At 38.6% G+C, this 20,753-nt stretch overlaps 1 protein-coding gene across 1 annotated transcript; it reads right to left on the bottom strand.

Annotated features, from left to right (window-relative positions):
• Window positions 1–5,634: 5,634 nt before the first annotated feature.
• Window positions 5,635–20,643, bottom strand: LOC120981492 (embryonic protein UVS.2-like). The gene is made up of 14 exons (XM_040411030.1): window positions 20,464–20,643; window positions 15,868–15,895; window positions 14,499–14,543; window positions 14,007–14,072; window positions 11,637–11,771; window positions 11,430–11,547; window positions 10,362–10,540; window positions 10,073–10,154; window positions 9,795–9,922; window positions 9,594–9,709; window positions 8,268–8,493; window positions 7,538–7,656; window positions 7,068–7,278; window positions 5,635–5,639 (listed from the first exon to the last, which is right to left on the bottom strand). Exons 1-14 carry the CDS (start codon window positions 20,641–20,643, stop codon window positions 5,635–5,637), a joined length of 1,638 nt encoding a protein of 545 aa, XP_040266964.1.
• Window positions 20,644–20,753: the final 110 nt, after the last annotated feature.

Raw genomic sequence — 20,753 nt, 5'->3', positions numbered from 1 at the left:
TGCGTTTTCGGTGCCCCACCCTCCCTCCCCTTTCCTTTCCATACTCCTCAGGGTGTGCCCCCTTTTAGGCTTACCCGCGGCATGGCTAAGGGCACCTCTCCAGCCATATTAGTTAGGCAGGTTGATTTTCCTCTGTCAGGTCTCGGCACGTTCGGGGCGCTAGCTCTCTGCCGTAGTCATGACCACAAAGTCCCTATAGAAGAGCAGTAATTGTGGAAGCAGGTATATCGCAAGCCTCAATCAATAATTGGTGGAAGCCGGTATATCAATCCCTTCTATCAGTATTATGTGAAAACAGGTATAGTGAACCCCTTAATTAGTATTTACTAGAAGCTGGCATATCAAACCCCTTAATCAATATTTTGTGGAAGCCGGTTTATCGCAGGCCTCAATTAATATTTGGTGTAAGTCGGTATATCAATCCCCTTTATTAATGTTTTGTGGAAACAGGTATATAGAACCCCTTTAATGAGTATTTTCTGGCAGCAGGTATATCAAAGACCTTAATAAATATTTGGTGGAAGCCGTTGCATCGCAGTCCTCAATGTATATTTCGTGGAAGCTGGTGTATCAATCCCCTCTATAAGTATTTTGTGGAAACAGGTATATCGAACCCCTTAATGAGTATTTGCTGAATGCTGATATATAAAACCCCTTAATCAATATTTGGTGAAAACCAGTTTATCGCAGGCCTCAATCAATATTTGGTGTAAGCTGGTATATTAATCCCCTCTATCCAGATTTTGTAAAAACAGGTATATAGAACCCCTTAATCAATATTTGGTGGAAGCTGGATTATCGCAGGCCTCAATCAATATTTGGTGGAATTCGGTATATCAATCCCCTTTATCAACATTTTGTGGAAACAGGTATATAGAACACATTTAATGAGTATTTGCTGGAAGCTGATATATCAAAGACCTTAATAAATATTTGGTGGATGCCAGTATATCAATCCCCCCAGCAGTATTTTGTGGAAACAGTTACATAGAACCCCTTAAATGAGTATTTGCTTGAAGCTGGTATATCTAACCCCTTAATCAATATTTGGTGGAAGCCGCTGTATCGCAGACCTCAATCTATATTTGGTGGAAGCAGGTATACGAAACCCCTTAATCAATATTTGGTGGATGCCGGAATATAAATCTCCTCTATCAATATTTTGTGGAAATAGGTATATAGAACCCCTTAATGAGTATTTGCTGGAAGCAGATATATCAAACCCCTTAATCAATATTTGTTGGAAGCTGGTGTATTGCAGGCCTCAATCAATATTTGGTGGAAGCCGGTATATCAATCCTCTCTATCAATACCCTCTATCAGTATTTTGTAAAACAGGTATATAGAACCTAATAATGACTATTTGCTAGAAGCAGGTATATCACACCCCTTAATCAATAATTGATGGAAGCTGGTTTATCGCAGCCCTCAATCAATATTTGGTGGAAGTTGGTATATAAATCCCCTCTTTCTATATTATGTAGAAACGGGTATATAGAACCCCTTAATGAGTATTTGCTGGAAGCTGGTATATCAAACTCATTAATCAATAATTGGTGGAAGCCGGTTTATCGCAGGCCTCAATTAATATTTGGTGGAAGCTGGTATATCAAACCCCTCTATCAATATTTTGTGGAAACAGATATATAGAACCCCTTAATGAGTATTTGCTGGAAGCTAGTATATCAAATATCTTAATCAATATTTGGTGGAATCCGGTGTATCGCAGGCCTCAATCTACATTTGGTGAAAGCCGGAATATTAATTCCCTCTATCAGTATTTTGTGGAAACAGGTATATAGAGCCCCTCAATGAGTATTTGCTAGAAGCCGATATATATCAAAACCCAATATTTGGTGGAATCCGGTGTATCGCAGGCCTCAATCTACATTTGGTGAAAGCCGGTATATCAATCCCCTCTATCAGTATTTTGTGGAAACAGGTAAATAGAACCCAATAATAAGTATTTGCTGGTAGCAGGTATATCAAACCCCTTAATCAATATTTGGTGGAAGCTGGTTTATTGCAGGCCTCAAATTAATATTTTGTGGAAACAGGTATATAGAACTCCTTAATGAGTATTTGCTGGAAGCTGGTATATCAAACCCCTTAATCAATATTTGGTGGTAGCCAGTGTATCGCAGGCCTCAATCAATATTTTGTTGAAGGAGGAATATTAAACCCCTTAATGAGTATTTTGTGGAATCAGGTATATCGAACCCCTTAATCATTTTTTTTTCGGACAACAGGTATATCACAATAGTTGCAATTAGTTATTCCAATAGCGTTTGTCCCTCTATCTAGTTGCGGTAACTTAGCAGAACTGCACCCAACTGCTGCACAATACAAATGCACTATAATATACTTTCTATTACACACCTTTCTATAGCACACCTATACCAATCCTTAAAAATACTTCTGTGGCCCTGTTAGCTAGCGTTTGGTGTCCCTAACCACAGAGCAACATCTCCCTACACTGGCAAAAAGCTAAATGTAAAATAGCTGCCAGATCGGGTTTATTTATAGGGTAGTGGGTGTGTCCATGTGCTGAAACGTCTCAATTGGCTGTCCTGTCCCACTTGTTGGATGTGTCATGGGTCAAAGTTTGGCACAATGCCAAAGAATATGGTGCCGGTGGACATCATCATATGTTCGCATTTTCTGCTAACGAACAAAGTTCGCCGCAAAGCCATCTGTACTCTTCATGCGGCTGCCAGCTTACCACTATGTCACTGGGTCACTCTTTGATCTCCTTATCCTGCTGCTACCTTACCACCACTCTGTTACTGGGCCACTCTGTGGTCTCCTCCTCACCACCATATCGCTGGGCCACTGTGTGTTCTTCTCATGCTGATGCCAGCTCACCACTATGTCACTGGGCCACTCTGGTTTCCTCATGCTGCTGACACCTCCACACTCTGTTACTGCGCAACTCTATGGTCTCCTTATGCTGCTGCCACCTGACCCTGATCTGTCAGAAGGATGGAACAATGAGACACAATGGATCCTGTCTATGTAGCAGCTGTAAGGCCTGTATGACATGGTCCCCATTTTGCATCAGAATTGGCTTATGATTTTGTAGCCAAAAGCAGGAGTGGGTACAAAACACAGAAGACATGAAAATATTTCAAATACGTGTCATCTCTTTTTTAGATCCACTCCTGTTTTTTGGCATTAGCAATACTAATGGATTACTGACTAAATGCTGACCGAGTGAAGGTGGATGCTCCACAGACAGTATCCATTTTTTTGGAGTTATTGTTCTGGCGGATCAGAGGAAGGGCAAAATAATCAATGACGTCAACACAAATTTACTGCTGACACCCACTCCACTCTGTCAGGGGGGTTCTACTTGTATAAGTGTTTAATAGAACAGGTTCTGTAGAAATGTATGTTGAATTAGCTGACGACACACTACACTACTACTTTTTCACACTACAGGGAGTGCAGAATTATTAGGCAAGTTGTATTTTTGAGGACTAATTTTATTATTGAACAACAACCATGTTCTCAATGAACCCAAAAAACTCATTAATATCAAAGCTGAATATTTTTGGAAGTAGTTTTTAGTTTGTTTTTAGTTTTAGCTATTTTAGAGGGATATCTGTGTGTGCAGGTGACTATTACTGTGCATAATTATTAGGCAACTTAACAAAAAACAAATATATACCCATTTCAATTATTTATTTTTACCAGTGAAACCAATATAACATCTCAACATTCACAAATATACATTTCTGACATTCAAAAACAAAACAAAAACAAATCAGTGACCAATATAGCCACCTTTCTTTGCAAGGACACTCAAAAGCCTGCCATCCATGGATTCTGTCAGTGTTTTGATCTGTTCACCTTCAACATTGCATGCAGCAGCAACCACAGCCTCCCAGACACTGTTCAGAGAGGTGTACTGTTTTCCCTCCTTGTAAATCTCACATTTGATGATGGACCACAGGTTCTCAATGGGGTTCAGATCAGGTGAACAAGGAGGCCATGTCATTAGATCTTCTTCTTTTATACCCTTTCTTGCCAGCCACGCTGTGGAGTACTTGGACGAGTGTGATGGAGCATTGTCCTGCATGAAAATCATGTTTTTCTTGAAGGATGCAGACTTCTTCCTGTACCACTGCTTGAAGAAGGTGTCTTCCAGAAACTGGCAGTAGGACTGGGAGTTGAGCTTGACTCCATCCTCAACCCGAAAAGGCCCCACAAGCTCATCTTTGATGATACCAGCCCAAACCAGTACTCCACCTCCACCTTGCTGGCGTCTGAGTCGGACTGGAGCTCTCTGCCCTTTACCAATCCAGCCACGGGCCCATCCATCTGGCCCATCAAGACTCACTCTCATTTCATCAGTCCATAAAACCTTAGAAAAATCAGTCTTGAGATATTTCTTGGCCCAGTCTTGACATTTCAGCTTGTGTGTCTTGTTCAGTGATGGTCGTCTTTCAGCCTTTCTTACCTTGGCCATGTCTCTGAGTATTGCACACCTTGTGCTTTTGGGCACTCTAGTGATGTTGCAGCTCTGAAATATGGCCAAACTGGTGGCAAGTGGCATCTTGGCAGCTGCACGCTTGACTTTTCTCAGTTCATGGGCAGTTATTTTGCTCCTTGTTTTTTCCACACGCTTCTTGCGACCCTGTTGACTATTTTGAATTAAACGCTTGATTGTTCGATGATCACGCTTCAGAAGCTTTGCAATTTTAAGAGTGCTGCATCCCTCTGCAAGATATCTCACTATTTTTGACTTTTCTGAGCCTGTCAAGTCCTTCTTTTGACCCATTTTGCCAAAGTAAAGGAAGTTGCCTAATAATTATGCACACCTAATATAGGATGTTGATGTCATTAGACCATACCCCTTCTCATTACAGAGATGCACATCACCTAATATGCTTAATTGGTAGTAGGCTTTCGAGCCTATACAGCTTGGAGTAAGACAACATGCATAAAGAGGATGATGTGGTCAAAATACTCATTTGCCTAATAATTCTGCACGCAGTGTATATTAGGATCTTGGGCCTTTGCATTTTTCTTTATACCTGGCGCTAGCATTGATCTGTAAGGCTGAGTTCACAGTTGAGTTATTTAGTCAGTTTTGGCCCCATGAAGTGTGCAGTGATTCTAAGAGCGATGCCTGTCACCTGCGTGTCATACTTAACTCACAGTATTGTTTCACTACCACAACAGACTCCCTATACGTATTTCTGCAAGGAACAGTGTTTTACACCACTATACAGGCTCTCTGCAGCCAGGAAATAGCTGTTTTTAATGAGATTCACCACACATAAATTTGGATCGAATCAAATATTTCTGGAAAATTCGGCTAACTGACCAAATCGAATTTTTGAAAAATTTTGTCATCTCTAATATCACACATACATTATTAGTACACTTAAAATAACTGTATATTTACCATTATAGATGATGCAATTAGAAACTTTATTAGCAAGACTTTTTTTTTAGAAGGCATGTATATAATGGACAGAGAAGTCATATGAATTGTCTATACACTACCATTAAGTACAATTTTCTAAAGTAAAAGAAAGTCGAGAACATCACTTAGATATAACTTCAGTGAGGAGGTAGAATAAACTAGCAACACTGCACAGTATTCCGGTGTCTGATGATTTCCAGTTACACTGCAGAGAAAAAGTCATTGATTAAAAAACAAATAAAAATGTCAAATTTAATCCACTGTATTCATTGTTATTACCAAAAGAAAATAAATGTAATAAGAAAATGAAAAAAATATTTTTTTTATTTATTTCTAGCACAATGGGGTTTGTCTGATTATATAAAGCATAGTTTTAAAAATCAGACATAAAAGAGGAATGGGATGCCATCAGGACCCTCATCTATTAGCCAGTGGAAAACCAGTTCAAAGATCATATTTTTCTGGATTCAGTTATTACACAGAAAGTTCAATGTATTCAATAAAAACTGTAATGCTTCATAGCAGCCGTGCAATAGAAAATTGAACATTGTTTACTGTGTGTGGTGAAACCAACCTCGCCACTGGGTTTTGGAGGGGCCTGTTTGCCAGCCTCTTGCCCCTGTATTATGGGCCCTCTCATCAGCCCATGCTAAACTTTTGAACCCCTGGTCTAATTCATGCCATTTTGGGATATGTTAAATGTCTATGTGTACTGTAAAGGGTGGGACATTGTATATTTGAGTAGTGATGTCTGTCCTATTGTCTCCACGTGTGTATTGGCGATTTCCCTTTGTCCTGAGAGATAATTGAATTACTCCTCGGTTGTCTGCAGGACAGAAGACATTGTGTATTCTCCTGCCTGTGATGATTACATTTACCCATTGTGTAAGGCAATTGTATCACAGGCAGAGGGGAGGATTTTGTGTGGGAGTGTTTTACTGTATTGTACGTGTTTATTGGTTGTTTTTACAAACCCTGTGGGTGGTTACCTTGTTGGAAAATGTGTATAAGTCAATGCTTGTGTGTTCAATAAAGAGTTCCTGTTTTACCCTTCATCATGTTGAGGCTGGTGTTCGGGTAACCGACACTGTCGCTAAAGGCAGACAATTAACTTTCAATAGACTTTTGGGGCCCGTTATAGTATGAGAGCTCGGGCCCACTGAAATTCCCTCTGGAATAATCTGACACTGTCTATGGTGGCACTACAGAGAAACTAAACACTTACTGTAAGGTTTCCCTACTAATCATAGCTAATTGTAGAGGAATGCTTTGTGATCTGCATCTTATCAACTGCGATTTCTAACAAGGAGACATTGTCCAAAGAGAACATTCTCTATAATTTCTTCTAAAAAGTACTATATGACATATCATGCTAGATGACTAAATCATGATTTTTCCTGAAGATAACATTATGATGATTGCATGACTGTACTTTTAGGGAACCTTCACATTCTGCAGATTTTGTTTCAGATTAAAAATCTGTTCAATTAATATGAAAAAAATGTAAACTCTGTTCAGGTGCTTGAAATGGTTTTTCAATCTGCAGCATGTGAAGGCATTATTATAGTCAACCTACAGTTATAATGTCCTGTGAATTAATAAGAATATATAAAGACGAGGCTGTAGTACTCACCAAATTTATATGATGCCTGGAAGCCTCTAAACTGATCGCTGCCATCACTAACAAATCTCAGCCACAGTGAATTGCCTTTAGAGGTAAAGGAAGGGATTTTATAGTTCCCACAGAATGGACCCTTCCAGGTGGACCCATCCAGGATCTCTAAATAGTCATAGAGGCAGTACTGACTACTCTCTGTCTGAAAATCAGTAACCATGAAGGAAATCTGTAAAGAGCAAAAGTGTACATTGTAATATCATATCACAAGGTGATCAGACTCCAACATTTTCCATATAATTTGTATTTATAAAATTATCATTTCTGTATTTAGTAAAAATCATGTAGAAATATTTCATAAAATTATGACGCTGATATGATTTTCTAAATATAGATAAAAATAGAGAGAGAAATTCTAGGATAACTGAAATAATACAAAAATATATATTTTAGGGGAAGCTTTGGACAAGTTGAAAAGAATACTTTACCTTCTTTCCAACAGGAGCTGTAATGGTGTAGATGCAATTCATGTTTGGGCTGTAGGAATTGGGGTAGCCAGGGGATGTAAAGTTTCTTTCCGGTGCATAGAATGCTCCTCCACATTGCACTGTGGAAAATATAGTTTAAAATCGTTATTGAAGTAGAATATTCATACACAAATTATTTTATATTTGGTTGTCCATTCCGTTTAAAATGGTAGTCTAAAGAATAAAAAGAGAAATAAATTGTAAAACAATATTTGATTTTAGCTATTGAGAATTTGGAGCCTTTTTCAGAAAAACTGAGCCCCATAAAAAATACTTTGTAGCTAAAACTTTACAATGGTACATAAAGATTTCAGAGATACCCTTTTACATGTTATTTTGTTCAGTGGGTCCAAAAATGCTACTTTTAAACATCACATATTTTAAATTGTGTATCTCAAAGTATCCATAGATAAGTGATATAGTCATTGTAGTCATGTGTGGGTAATAATGAGTTGAATGCTAAAAAATGATCTTCAAAGAAGAGGAAGAAGTTCTATATGATTACTTAGTGATAGCTGCATAATTTTGGCTTAATATAGCTTGTGGCATGGAAAAAAAGTTACTAAAACTTCTAAAAAAAATTAACAAACTTAGGCCATTTTCTGATTAAGTATCCACTTTAAGTTTTAAAATTAAAAGTTACAAACAATATGTCAAGATAAACTATAAACTCTAGAAAGTAATAGTGTACCTGAGCTGTATGTGGCTTTAAAGCCTACTCCAGCAACACTGCTGTCACTGGAAAACTCAAGCAGTAACTGGTTAGTAGAGGCAATAATTTGAGGAATCAACCCAGTCCCACAAGTTCTGTCCAACAACAGGGGATCTTTCTTAGTCGGACCATCATAAATCCTAATATAGTCAGATATACAATTGGGTGACGACTGGACATCAAAGGCAACAAAGTTCAATGTAACCTAAAGAAATAATGAAAAGAAAGAACGATCAAACCATTTGTGTGAGTCAGCACCAATATTAATAATGAAGAGCTATTTAACCTAATTGTAGATAGACCACAATGACCCGATGTCCGTTGATTCGTCAAAGCAATGAAACTTTAACGTATTAAAGCAGGGTTCAGTAACCTCTGGCACTCCAGATGTTCTGAAACTTCAACTTCCAGAAAGCTCCAGTCACTTCTATGGAAGTTGTGGGAACAGCCAAGCATTTTTGCATGCTGGGAGTTGAAGGTTCACAGTAGCTAGAATGCTGAAGGTTGTTAGAACATCGAGGTAAAGAAACACAAACATCATGAAAGTTGTAAAACTAATGTTATAGTGAGGGGTCTTAAAAAAAATTAAACACATCTATAGATACAAATAATGACATAGGATTAGTTGATGCTAAAACTACTCATAAAAGGACAATAGCTGCTAATTTAATAAAATTTGGTGCCCTGCTAACACAAATTATTAATTTCAGGTCCTAATAAAATAGAATCAAATCGAGTCCAAAGTGCCTGATATGCCATTAAAAGTTGTGTATAACACTCTCTGGTCTCCTAATACTGTATCAAATCTTTTTCAAGCTCTTGAAGGCAAAGACAGCATTAGAAATGTCAAATTGATGGTGACATACAAGACTTTGGGTAAATAGATGTTAGCCAGTAATAACAATCATAATGCTTTTTTAATTTTTTTTATTAAGCAATGTATTCTATTTTGAGAGCAGATATCTTTTTTCTCTGTCTTTTGTCCTGTACAATGATTGACACTATTTTGAGCGAGCCATCCAAAATCGATAGCTTAGAAAAATTTTCTATTCTCCTGAACACAGATGTTCTGGGAAATTTGTTATTATCGATTCCCTCATCTCTACTAATAACTGTTGGAAAATTCATTCTATGTTTGTAACTTAACATCAATGATTATTCCAGACTGTGGACGGCCATTTATCATGGTATAACATCTCCTTCCTGGTATACTAGACATTAAATTTATAGAGGAAAAATGGTCTTATGTCAAAAAATAAGGAGCTTTGGTTTTTTGTCAATAGTTGTGCCTTTTCACTACGGTACCTGATCTGATGGTGTTCTGATCAGCCAAACACAGCTGGCATTATTGGGGTAGGCTGATGGATAGTTGGCGGAGGTTAGACTTCCATTCTTTTCATTAAGTAAATAAGCACAGGCATCTGAAAGGGGAAACACAACTTAATCAATGACTGTGATGGATCTTGTATGTAACTTTTTGAAATCTGTAGACCTGCAAGAGCTTACTGCATTGATACAACCGGTTGATTTTAGAGACATCTAGAACACTCAGTCCATCTATTTGACCAATTGGGATGTTTGGGACCGGTATGGTCACAATGGTGGGTTGTCCTGAAGTGTTTGAGAAAGCGAAACTGTCCGATAAATAGAAAAAATAAGGTGGAAACAATAACATTTTACAGTATCATAAATCATAGAAAAGGATATTCCAGAATTTTACTTTAGTCTTTATAGTTGCCATGTATTATTAATTTTACCAACAAGTAATGAGCTAATGACCTTACCTGTTATAATGCATCACTGATTTATAGTCATACTCAAGACCAAGGTTGTTGGTGTTTTGTTTATAAAAATTCATAACGTGACCTACAAGACAAAGAATCTCTATAAGGTTTTGTCCATGTATGTTGGATTTCATTTACAGAATTGATTTTGCACCTAATTCCATGTGAAATCTGCATCCAATGCAGGTAAAGGAAGTTTCCACAACCCTGTTCACATGTATCACAAAATTTATATCTGCTAAGCAAAAAAATATATATGTAAAAGAATAAAAAAACATGAGGAAATTACCTGGTAAAATGTACTGGTACATGATGGTGACATAGTTATCCCGGTCACTCCTTGTATGCTCATGGTAGAACCCCAGGGCATGGTTTAGCTCATGCTGTATAATTCCTCTGTACATACAGCCACCCATATCTAGTGCAACCATCTGACCTCCACCGATTCGGCCCACATATGATGCGCATCTGAATATAAATAGAACATTATTAATATTTGTAATAGTATCAACAGATTTGTCAAAAGAATAATAAAGCATAAGAAATGACTGATATTCTGATTCACATCAAATAAACGTATTGGTTCCCTCTATAACAGTGCTACAATTAGATGTAATTGTGGTTAACATTGATCTATTAGTGAGGGATGGAACATCTCATCAGCTTTTAACACAGAGGCTCACAAACCGTGTTGTAGTGTAATACATTCATGACTATGTGCAAATACAAACCATAGTGGACTTCTATTTTTCTACTGATAACTTCATAGGTCGTCAGCAGTGAATTTCAGTTTCCTTCAGCTCCTTTATTAATATATTCTTAACTGTGACTAAATCTAGTCATCTAATAGGATGAGGAAAATTGGATCAGCTCACTCATTCCTCCAAAAATACAGTCAATCTGGTGCATGGACTAGCTGGGCTGGCTTACTACAATGGATCTTTAATATAGGAGACATTTCATGCCTTTTAAAAATAACTTCTTTTATTTGAAAAGTCATCTTGGACACACAATAATAATATAAATCTGGTCTCTACTTTCATGTTTTGAGTCTACCTTTACTGTTAGCTTGTAATCTCTAAAAGGTATACTTGACATGTTTGAAATCCATGATCAAATGCCATATTTTAAACACTGCTATTGTGCGCCCAAGGTGAAATACCAAATGCCAGGAAATGTTAAGACTGAAATAATAAGACTCACTTTTTGGTTAGTATAGGTACACCAAGCTTCACACACAATAGTAGATATGGATTTCCATTTCTTTACTTGTTTCACACTAATAATCATAGATTACAATATTATACAGACACTTTTAGTAAATTAAACTTGAAAAAGCCTCAATACTAGAACCTACCCCTTTGAAGTCATAATATTGAGGTAGTCATTCTCCGTTGTCCGAGGCACAAACCTCACACAGGTAAGGGTTTCAAATTCCTCCATTGATGTCTTAAACAAGTTGAGGTTCCCAATACCTGGGGTTAAAATAACATTTATACAATGATGAATCTAGGATAAAACAGTTAGGGTGGCTAAGTTAGATATGACATGAAAAAAAACTTACTATAATTGGAGGCAAACGAATAAGGCACATTGACCGTCCCATTGGCAGATTTGGGCCACAAGCATCCTGTGCAGGACGTAGCGCTGCGTCCAGTTGTTTCGAACATGTCACCTTGATGTAAGTTTATGTCATTTTCTAAATAAAGAAGATGATGACATTTTAAATGCAGTATATACCTTTACTGTACAAATCAAATATTCAGGTCACTTAGTTGTCTAATCTAGACTTTTAGATCCATGGACAACACAGAAAGATGAGTCAATGGTTGAACACAAAGTTCAACTTTTTCTATAAAGTACAGTAAGATAGAAAAATTATAATAGAACTTGTATCATTTATACTACTGCTGCAGATCTGATTCCGTTATATGTTTAGTTTCTAAAAACTACTCCATACAGAGATATTCTCTCAACATATTCTCTATTTGGTCCATTAATATGCTCTTCATGTTTTTAATATACAATATAGTTAAAACATAAAATATATATATGATGGTGAAAAGAACCAATTTACTTTGAAAGGCTGTTTTGCAATCATCTTAGGTGGATACTTTGTGATGATTGTAAATTACAGCCTAAATTATACTTCATAGTTATATTTAGAATTCTGTCGGCTTCAGAGCCAATCTATTGTCTGTTTATTTAGTGTTTCTGTAATGATTTGTTTGGAGACTTAAGGTTTGTGTGGTCCCATTGCATTTTACATAGTGACATATGAATAGTGCATTTTATCAGGTTGTAGAACTCATCCATGTGACACATTCACTGAAGTTGTAGCAGGTCTACACAGGGATGCACCACCAATGTTGCCAGGTGAGGCCTCAGGCAGCATCAGGTAGGGGCAAGAGGGGGGCAGCGGAGGGGACATGGGTAATGATCGCTTTCATTGTGGCAAATGGGTTAGGTTAACAAATTGGCATTGGGGGGGCCCAGTTTCAGTTTTCGCCTCAGGCAGAGGAAATACAAGGTTCTCCCCTGGGTCTACAGTGACCAGATCCATGCACTAAAACAATGGCTGGTGCTCTGTAGTTCCAGCAATACCTTCCAATACCATTTCCATTATAGCTATCGCAGGATTGTTGTGTGTTCGACCCCCAAGGATAGGTCATCAATATTAAAGTGCCAAAAACCCTCTTAAGGTTCCGTATCAGTTTTAAAAAGTATTCTCCTATTTAGTATGTACTGGTGACTTGTATTTTCCCTTTCTATCTGCATAACCGTACATTTATCAATGTTAAACCTCTTTTATGACATCTCTGCCTAATCCTATAACTTATCTTCCAGATTCATCTGTAGCAGTATAGTGTCCTCTTTTATCTTAATTACTTTACACACTTAGTTGTCATCTATAACAATTGATGTTTTACTATGCAGTCCCTCTATGAGATCTTATATAAATATAGTAAAAAGAATAGGACCCGATTCTAACCCCTGTGGTACCCATATAGCAATAGTGACCTCTCCAATATTAACCCCTTTGGTACCCATATAATAATTGTGACCTCTAATATACTAACCTGTGTGGTACCCATTTAGTAATAGTGACCTCTACAATACTAACCTCTGTGGTACCCATGTAGTAATAGTGACCTCTCCAATACTAACCCCTGTGGTACCCATATAATAATAGTGACCTCTACAATACTAACCTCTGTGGTACCCATATATAGTAATAGTGACCTATACAATACTAACCTCTGTGGTACCCATTTAGTAATAGTGACCTCTCCAATACTAACCCCTATGGTACCCATATAATAAAAGTGACCTCTCCAATACTAACCTCTGTGGTACCTATATAATAATTGTGACCTCTACAATACCAACCTCTGTATTACCCTGATGTTAATGGTAATCTCTTCAATGCTAAGCCCTGTGGTACCCCACTTGTGACAGTGACTTGGTCTCTGTATGTACAATACTTTTTACAACTACCCTTTGTATTCTAGGAATGATGTTAGTAGACCATTAGTCTGCTAAAATATTTGTATAGCTAAGAGTTCACAGGAATGGATGAGTTTAAATGGATAGCTGTTGGCCAAGCCATAGTTTGAATGACAGCTAAGTAATGGACATGGCCATCGCAGGGGTCAGTGCAAATTGATTGATGTACTAATGTATAACATTAATTATCTATTTATGGCACAAATCCCTTGTAATTGGTGGACATTCTCTTCAAGCACATGATTCTTCTAACAATGGAATGATTATGGCTTTCCCCGTGTCAAATACACTATAGAAATTATAGAACAACAACAGACTAATTATATTACTGAGTTTTCTTTGAAAGCATTCTAAAATTATTTCTTAATGTAAATGCGTAATGTCTATAACTAATGACTTTTATTGACCAGGGAACATAAGCTGTTACCTTTGTTGACCTTGATTATCTTGGCAAAGGTTCCTTCAGGTTCTTCTGATGCCTTAGAATCTGTATCTAAAAGCATGTATATAATGAAGGAATCATGTCATGTATTTATCAGCAATGAATAAATTTAATATTACTATTCATTATAATTCTTCCATGAATTAGAATACTGCCACTCAATGAAACCTCAGAAATTGAATTTTCTTATTCTGTATTACAATTTATATCAATGGGATTTGAAGTTCAACTTCCTAACAGTCTGTGATTTATTGTTCTATTATTTGCCCCATTTTCTAATTGACTAATAAAGTCACAACTAAATAATCTGTGACTTTAAGACGTAACTGAAAAATAGGAAAAGTAATAGAAATATAAATCCCAAAATGTAAGTGTTATACATCCAATCCCTTTGAAATACATTATAATACACAATAAGACACTTCAGCTTTCATTGAAGATAAATTACCAGATTGATTAAACATGACCTCTTCTTACCTGGGCTTGATTTTGCAATTTTCTTGATCGCATTTAATGTATTTTCTGTTGATTATAAATGAGAAGTATATTGATGAGTAAAACAAGAAATAAAAAAAACTATTGAGTTCTCATTGGCAGAATAAAGTAATTTTTTTTTTGAAATTTGAGAATAATAAACAATATTGCGCATGCTCTGTTTATGTCCCGCTACACCTAGAAGTGAAAAGACTTGGCATCCGGTCTCTGATTCCAGTATCTACAATGTCAAGACTTTTCACTTTCAGGTGAAACATTATATAATCTGCGCAATTGCAATACAGTTCTTTTTGGCCAGCCAGGATCAATTAGCCTCTACTGCGCATGCGCTGAAATTGAATCCAATAGGGCAAGCATGAAATTACAGGGTCAGGTTATAGGAAGATTCAGAAGCCTGGTCTTGGCTTCTGAAAGCAATCTGCAGGCAGGATGTTATAGAGAAGGAGCGGCTGAGCAGATTGGTCGGAAAGGATTTATCAAAATTTGCTATTTTTTCTTTTAATTCTCTGCTCTGAGCTTAATAGCCAAGTGGTCAGTCCTATCAGTGACTGAAAGCCTTCCCTGTATAAGTGTGTATGCTGAGATATCAATCACCAATAGGACCATCCACATAGCTACTAAACTCAGAATGAGCAGAGATTTAAATTAGAGATAATTGAAACGATTTATTAGAATAGAAATTTGATCAGATTTTTTAAAAATTTCAGACTCAGTAGAATCAGAATTTCTTCAAATTCAGTTTGGTAAACTTTTGAGACAAGTACATTTTCCAGACATTTTAAAACATGTTTGATCCAGGGAAATAGGTTTTGTACCAGAGTCTAATTTCTTAGTCTGTCCTAACAAATGAAACCGAAACAAATTTTAGGAAAATCGCTCATCTGTAATTTAAATGAATGAATCAGGAGTGATGCTGAATCTTTAACAAAAAACTATAGTTCATTTCTATGCAACTAAAGTTTTTAGTGCACTGTGGGTGAGGCGACTTCTTTCAGTCCGTTTTACATACCCTGTGTCATCGCTAACCGACTCTGAAGTCTTAGGGCTTGTCAATTGGACAAGAGAAGGCAACACTGGGAGGTATTACTGATGAAGCAATAATGCACTGAACTGAAAGGCTCTACCCAAAGTGCATTAAAAACCTTATCTTCATGCAAACGAAAATAACTATTTCTCAGCTTTAGGCAATCTGTTTTGTTTTTTTTATAAGAAATGCCTGACTATGTTTTAAGATCTCACTAGAAAAGTAAGTATGATTTTAATTAAATTAATACCAGACTCTAAAGACACACTTGAAGAATAGTGGTACAGACACTTAAGTACAGCCCAAATAACGCTGAGGAGCTCTTACCATATTCCTTTAATCCAGGTAGGGACAGCTAGAGAAGAAACACATGCAGTCATTAGTAACACTACAATTCCAATCATGAAAAATATTTAGCTTCATTAATATAATAGTATAAAAAGAACTGCATCTGAATGGGGTTAATTTGACAGCAATCCATAGATTTCTGCTAAATCCTTCCATAGGAATGGGACAGTCAAATATATTTCTTCTGTCCTTCTAACATGTGCAGAGACTGTCAGGACATCTGAGAAAATACAAATTTTACTGGAGACATAAGAAATGACCTTACCTGTAATGATGGAGATAGAGGAACACTCGTCACGGATCCCACCACAAAAAGCAGGAGAAGAAAAGAAATTTTCTCAGCCATGTTACAGAGAGATAGCTACAGTGTTGGAAGATTGTTTTCTTGTCTGGATTAGTGCTCAATGTATATGCCTTATATACCTGTAAATTATAGTACTCTACCAATCACAAAGCAGAACTAAACATATCTGTAATGGTCAAAATAACATCCTGAAGCCCATAACAGGTTTAGAATCATCTCTGTGTGTGACCACCAGGTGACTACCATGGAGATGTTTTTCAATTTGTTCAGCCATTCCAGTAAGTTTTCATGGTGTAATTTTTATGCCATTGATAATTTTGTGTATGTGTGTCAAACCTTAAAAGAAAAAAAATTAATATACAAATTTACACCTGATTACTAATATTTAAGAATTAAAGTTTTGTTTTGTTTTTATAGTTAGATTTGCAACCTCTGCTTGTGAGGGCAACTGTATCATTTACTTCTGTAGGGAATTCTAAAACAACAGACAGATCTATCATCAAGTTTAATATGGCTCAGTTATTAGCACAAATATAGAAAGAAGTTAAAGCAGCACTTACAGGAGAAGATATTCTGCTAGTGGTGGTGCCAGCAGTGATGGGTACCAGCCTGTAGTACCCCCGTTATTGAGAAAGCAAAAGAGAAACCGCAGCACTCTGTAGTTGTTTGCTTTGTTCTTGATATTCAGTGGTAATTTATATAATTTATATAATGATGGAGTTGCTAGTAAATTGAAATTAATAATTTATAGTGAGAGAAATAGGAAGCAATGCTTGCGTGGATCTGCATATCCTCTTCAAACAGCTGTTTGTGGGAGTGACAGGTGTCGGACCCTCGTCGATCAGATTTTGATGACCTCTCCTGATGATAGATCATCAATATTTATGGCCTACACAACCCCTTTAATGTCACTCCAATAATTATTAGTTTTGTTTTCCTCATTTATGTTTTCATTTTGAGTCATAAGTGATAACGTGATGAACTAGGCCGAAAACCATGTTGGTGCATCTACAAGCAGTTCAAGTGTTGGTGTGATGATGAGGGGAAAATAATTGCATAGTAGGCTGACAACTTCTATTTTACACTAGACAGAGCATTCTCCTGAATCTGGAAATTGTACTACACTTCCCTGTCTTTAAGTTCCAGAAAACAGATTTTCAAACAGTTCCATACTTTGTGTGACTGCATACACTTAGGCCCAAAAATGTCAGTAATACGAAAGGATTCCAAATGAAAGACCTAGATACAGAATGTGGGTAGTAGCAGCATAAGTAGTATTAATAGTCCACAGTTGTCCCTGCTGGTTTTGGAAAAGCGCAACATTACCCCTTTCTTGTGGGGCTCCTTCCTTTTTCCTAAGAAGTAACAAATAAACCCCACCACTCCCTATAGCAGACAGTCAAGAGAGTCTTCCTGCTAATGGCTTGTCTTCGAGCAGTCATCATTTGGGCTGCACTGAGAAAGAGGTTCAGGAGGAGGCTAGGGACCCCATGCATAGCTGTGTTGACAGTGGTAATAGTGGCACCTATAGCCACAACATTTGCGTTATGGGCAGCAACAGTGGCAGTCAGGGCAAATTCATAGCAGGGGAGGGGGCCAAAAAGAGCCCATCATGATATCTCACAGTCTGATAAAAGTGGCAGGGAGGGTATGGACTCTGAATGTGTGCTTGACATCAAACTTGAGTCGGATAGAGATGCTGAGGAGACAACATCAGAGGAGGAGGGAGATAGTGACAGCCCCGGCAATAAAGTGTAGACCCAATGTACCTTCCAAAGAACAGCCAGGACCCATGTCTGCTTTAGGATCCGGCGATGCCACTGACACTGTGGACTCGTTAGGCCCAAAACATGCCATAGCTAAGATAAGCTCAGCTGCTTCTAGATCTGTGTGAGTAACTTCCGCATAGTGTTTTTCTCCCCAAGATAGAGTCCAAGATCTGCAGGAATAAAATAAGCTCTAGGCATGCCAATAAAATCACAGATAACGGAGCTCTATTGCAGTAAGTTGGAGCAAACTGACCAACATTCCCATTGAGAACAAGTCTGTCCTCCTTCTCCTGTTCCTCTTTGTTGAAAAACCCGCATCCCCAAGCAATACACTGCCCTTGTCATCAGTTTCTTCTCATCATGCTAATATTCCTCCTCGTCCTTGTCCTCCGCTTCATCGTGAGACCTCTATAACGGCCAAGTTTGCCCATGAAAAAACTTTTCTAAACCAGCAATTAGCTTGTATACAAGCCAAAGCACCACCTGGCCACATTGCTGGTGGTGCAGCTGCTGCCATACCATTGTAGCAGTGCCTTGTACTCTCACGTGGAGGAGAATCCGGCAGGTCTTTGTGTTTTTTGTTGTGTGGCAACCTGGACTCCACGGTTGACACCAGGAGCAGCTCTTACAGGCAAAGACACACAGTATTTCATTCCTGGCCCACTACGTCAATGTTTTTTGTGGGAGGGGAGAAGCAGCACCCCATGCAACATGGCCATGTCTTTTTGACACCCGCCCATGATTATATCAGGCTGGCTCCAACAGCAGGTACTTATCTGCCATCTGCCCCTCCTCCATGGACAAGCTCCTGTCATTAACAGCAGCAAAGACCCCTCATCCTTGTTCCTGTCAAATGTGTTAAGTCAAGTGTTGCCATGTGGTGTTGGAGCCTGGGCGAGAGTAGCGATACAGATGAACAGTTGATAATACACATCGACCAGCAACCATCCCACTTGCTGTCACCTAGCAGACTCCAACTGGGCAAGGTGGTCAGCGACAATGGCTGTAACATGGCTGATCTGTACTTGGAGGGGAAATAACACATGTTCCCTACATGGCTTATTAAAAAGGTTCACTGGGTTGCGCAAAATCCTAACAATGTCCAAGAGAATGTCCCTCTGTTTAGCCATTCTCATTTGGCGAGGAACACTCTCCTGACTTGCAGTGAGAGAAGGGTCTGCAATTACATGACTCAATCTGCGATGTTCCAACTCTATGCAATTCAACATTGCTCAAGCTACATCTTCTGTATGAGAAGCAGAAAACTGTGAACAATGTTGTTGTTCACTGGACTGCTTCAGAAGGGGGCATGTGTTGTTTCCAGTTTGGAAGTGGCAGGTTTTGCCATTTATGCAGATCTTCATCCCCCTCATATGCACCTTAGAACATACGCTAATGCTCATGCAGCAGAGAGCAATGGAGGAAGAAGAGCTAATGCATCTTGCTGTCCGTCCTATAGCTGTCGGGGTCCCACAAGGAGAAACTCCCATGGAGGAGGAAGAAGAAGATGAGGAAAGGAGCAGTCACTGGAGGAGTAATCGGAGTCGAAGGAGAAAGATGTTGATGATGGTGATATTGACCACAAAACTCAATTGTCTAAGTTGGGGGCAGAGTTGGAAAGAGCTGGCTCTTTTAGCACACTGGCAAGAATGTTGTAGCTGTATAGCTACTGTGACAGGCATATTATTGACATCAAGCTGTCTGGTGTTTACTGGATAGCCATGATTTTATATCCTTGATATTAAAGCAAAAAGGGGGAAGGTTTTTCTCCCTATGACAGGGACGCCAAATTATGCTATAACTAGGAATCATTGTGTATGAAGCTTGCCATATCTTTTGTCCTGCAGACTCCTGCCACCAACATGTCTTAAAGGATGGCCCCTTTCCGCTCTCTAGAGTCACCCCCACCCCCACCCTCTGACGGCCACAAGTAGCAGAAGTCACAGAAGCAGTAGCAGCACCAGCAGCCTGTTCAGTCTTCTCAACATAGATTTTTTTTCCTGTGCCACATCAGGCTGAGGCTAATCAGCAAGCTGAGACCTCTTGCCTCAGCTCCAAATGTAAGGCCTAACTACACACTGGCCTGTCTCCGGTGCATACACTGTTCCCTGACCCCATGTATGTCTGGGCAGGCAGACTGAAACAGTGGCCTGAACTGGCATGGCACACTCTTCCTTCTTTCTTGGCTATCCTCCAGTGTCTTCCCAGAGAGGGTTTTCAGTGCCGCAGGATGTGTGGTGACACCGAAACGGACCGTTGTCCTCCACCACTGACCAAAACATCACTTTTCTCAACATGAACCAAGCCTTGATTTAGGAGGATTTTCACACTATTCCAGCTGAGGCAGATAACTAGATCTGGCCTTGCTGACAATGTCCCACCTTGCCACTGCATACTGTTCTGCCTACCATCATTTTGCTTGCCTACTATCATGTTCTGTATGGCTGATGATGTCTCCATCATGCCCCTGTCACCTTCACGCCACTGCTGCTGCCTACCCACCATCATGTTCAGTAAGGCTGCGGATGCCTCCATCATCTTGTTGTAATATTCATGCCACTGCTTTTGACTACCTACCAACATGTTCCATACATTTGATGCCATCGTCATGCTGCTACCACCTTCATGCCTATCCTGCTGCTTGCTCACCATCATGTCTCGTATGGCTGCTGCTGCCTCCATCATGCCACAGCCGCTGCCTGCCTACCATAATTTTTGTATGGCTGTTGCTGCATTCATCATTCTGCTGCTACCTTCTTACCAACATGTTCCATAAGGTCCCTTTCACACCA

This window comes from Bufo bufo, chromosome 11 (assembly GCF_905171765.1).
Source record: "Bufo bufo chromosome 11, aBufBuf1.1, whole genome shotgun sequence".
Taxonomy (NCBI): Eukaryota; Metazoa; Chordata; class Amphibia; order Anura; family Bufonidae; genus Bufo; species Bufo bufo.
Note: the sequence above shows the minus strand (reverse complement) of the source record. Positions and strands in the feature narration are given on the sequence as shown.